General features: G+C 55.7%; 1 protein-coding gene across 5 annotated transcripts; it reads left to right on the forward strand.

The window, feature by feature from the left end:
• Positions 1–1,803, forward strand: RPP25L (ribonuclease P/MRP subunit p25 like). Of its 5 annotated transcripts, none has more exons than XM_066256873.1 (2): positions 1–61; positions 1,028–1,803. In XM_066256873.1, the coding sequence occupies exon 2, from the start codon at positions 1,061–1,063 to the stop codon at positions 1,550–1,552; it is 492 nt and encodes a 163-aa protein (XP_066112970.1). In that variant the 5' UTR covers positions 1–61; positions 1,028–1,060; the 3' UTR covers positions 1,553–1,803. The 5 variants fall into 5 exon arrangements, with proteins under 5 accessions (XP_066112970.1, XP_066112975.1, XP_066112971.1 ...); XM_066256878.1 differs by lacking the exon at positions 1–61 and adding an exon at positions 74–101; XM_066256874.1 differs by lacking the exon at positions 1–61 and adding an exon at positions 91–228.
• Positions 1,804–2,092: the final 289 nt, after the last annotated feature.

The following is a 2,092-nucleotide window of genomic DNA, read 5'->3' on the forward strand; positions in this document are numbered from 1 at the left end:
GCTCCCGGCCCGCGCGCCATCTTGGCTCTGGGACGAGCTTGAGTGGGGCTTAACTGCGGCGGTGAGAGCCGGAACCTCGCGGGTTTGGGGGTCTCCTGGAGGTGGGGGTGGCGGTAGGAGAGGCCGGCGGGACACTGGGAGCTGCCTGGGGCGATGGAGGCAGCCTGGCCCAAGCAATCCTCCGCGTCAAGCGTCTGCTGAGTTTCTGAGTGACCTGGGTTAGGGGAGGTAACCCTGGGAATCTTGGGGTGAGGGATGCTTGTCAATGTCCTGGGGATTCCTGGGCGATGGAGGGGTCATTTCTATGTTTGAGAGCATTTTGATGAGGGCTCTTGTCTCTGCCTCGGGAGCTTTGGGTGTAGAGGCTTGGCCCTGTCCCTCACCAGGTGAGGGAGCCTTGTCCCTGTCTTTGGTGAGCTTGAGGTGAGGAGCACCCAGTGTTCTCAGGGAGTCTGGGGTCAGGGCCCAGACCCTGTCCTAAAGAACTCAAGATGAGGGAGCCTTGGTCCCAGTCCTAGGGAGCTTGAGATGTCCCCCTCTGAGGGAGCTTGAACCTATTTTTTTTTTTTTTTTTTTTTTTTAGAGAGGAGAGAGAGGGAGAGAGAGAGACAGAGAGAGAGAAGGGGGAGGAGCAGGAAGCATCAACTCCCATATGTGCCTTGACCAGGCAAGCCCAGGGTTTTGAACTGGTGACCTCAGCATTTCCAGGTCGACGCTTTATCCACTGCGCCACCACAGGTCAAGGAGCTTGAACCTATTTTAACGAGCCCAGTGTTTCGGCAATTTGCTTCTATCTCAGCCTTGGGTGGAGGGAGGGTTATGGCCCTGTCCAGGGAGATGGGGTTGTATGGGGTACAGCCATTCCCAAGGTGAGGCAGGCATGGCTCCTGACTTGAGAGGTGAGAGTGAGGAAATATGTCTTGTTGCTGGAAAGTCTGGGAGGAGGAGCAAGGCTGTGTCCTGGAGAGCTAGGGTAGGGGATGGCCTGGGGCACATTGCCAACCATTCCTCTGACACTTCTTTGCAGTGGGCAGTGAGATTCAGCGCAACAGCAAGCAGGATGGAGCACTACCGTAAAACTGGCTCTGTGGAACTCCCAGCGCCTTCCCCAATGCCCCAGCTACCACCTGATACCCTGGAGATGCGGGTCCGAGATGGCAGCAAAATTCGCAACTTGCTGGGGCTGGCGCTGGGTCGGTTGGAGGGCGGCAGTGCAAGACATGTGGTGTTCTCAGGTTCTGGCCGGGCTGCAGGGAAGGCTGTCAGCTGTGCTGAGATTGTCAAGCGGCGTGTACCAGGCCTGCACCAGCTTACCAAGCTACGCTTCCTGCAGACAGAGGACAGCTGGGTACCAACGTCACCGGACACAGGCCTAGATCCTCTCACAGTGCGCCGGCATGTACCTTCAGTGTGGGTACTGCTCAGCCGGGACCCCCTGGACCCCAATGAGTGTGGCTACCAGCCTCCAGGGGCACCCCCTGGCCTGGGCACCACTTCTAGCTCTAGCTGTGGCCCCCGACCCCGAAGAAAGGCTCGTGATACCCGGTCCTGAAGACCTGCTGACCAAGCTGTTCTCCAAGCCTGAATGTCTAGGACGACTGTGCCTTCTCTGAGAAGCCTATATTACTGCTCAACATCCCCAACAAGATTTGAATCCACAGAAGTGGGACTCCCTGTTCTGATTCTCTTTCCCTCTGGCATATGGAAAAGGGATGCTACGAAGAATGACAGGTGTGGGATCTCAGCTGGGTTCTGGAATAATGCTTAAGAAAGGTGTACTCTGCCTTCCATCTACAGTGCCTCTGATCTGCCTTCTGACAGAGGCCAGGGAGTGTTAGGAAATAAAGATTCTGCCAGTTTCATGTGATAAGCCTCCCTCTGCTCAGCCTGTTGTGTGGAGGTGGGATTAAGGGGGTGGCAGTCTCTACCCTTGTCCCCTGGGAGTTCACAGGTTGGAAACAGGAAGAGTAGGCTCAGGCTAGTGCTGGGATGATCTTGCCCAGGGATAGTCAACCTTTTTATATCTACTGCCCACTTTTGTATCTCTGTTAGTAAAATTTTCTAACCGTCTACTGGTTCCACAGTAATGGCG

The sequence above is a fragment of the Saccopteryx bilineata genome, chromosome 2 (assembly GCF_036850765.1).
Source record: "Saccopteryx bilineata isolate mSacBil1 chromosome 2, mSacBil1_pri_phased_curated, whole genome shotgun sequence".
In the NCBI taxonomy this organism is placed as follows: Eukaryota; Metazoa; Chordata; class Mammalia; order Chiroptera; family Emballonuridae; genus Saccopteryx; species Saccopteryx bilineata.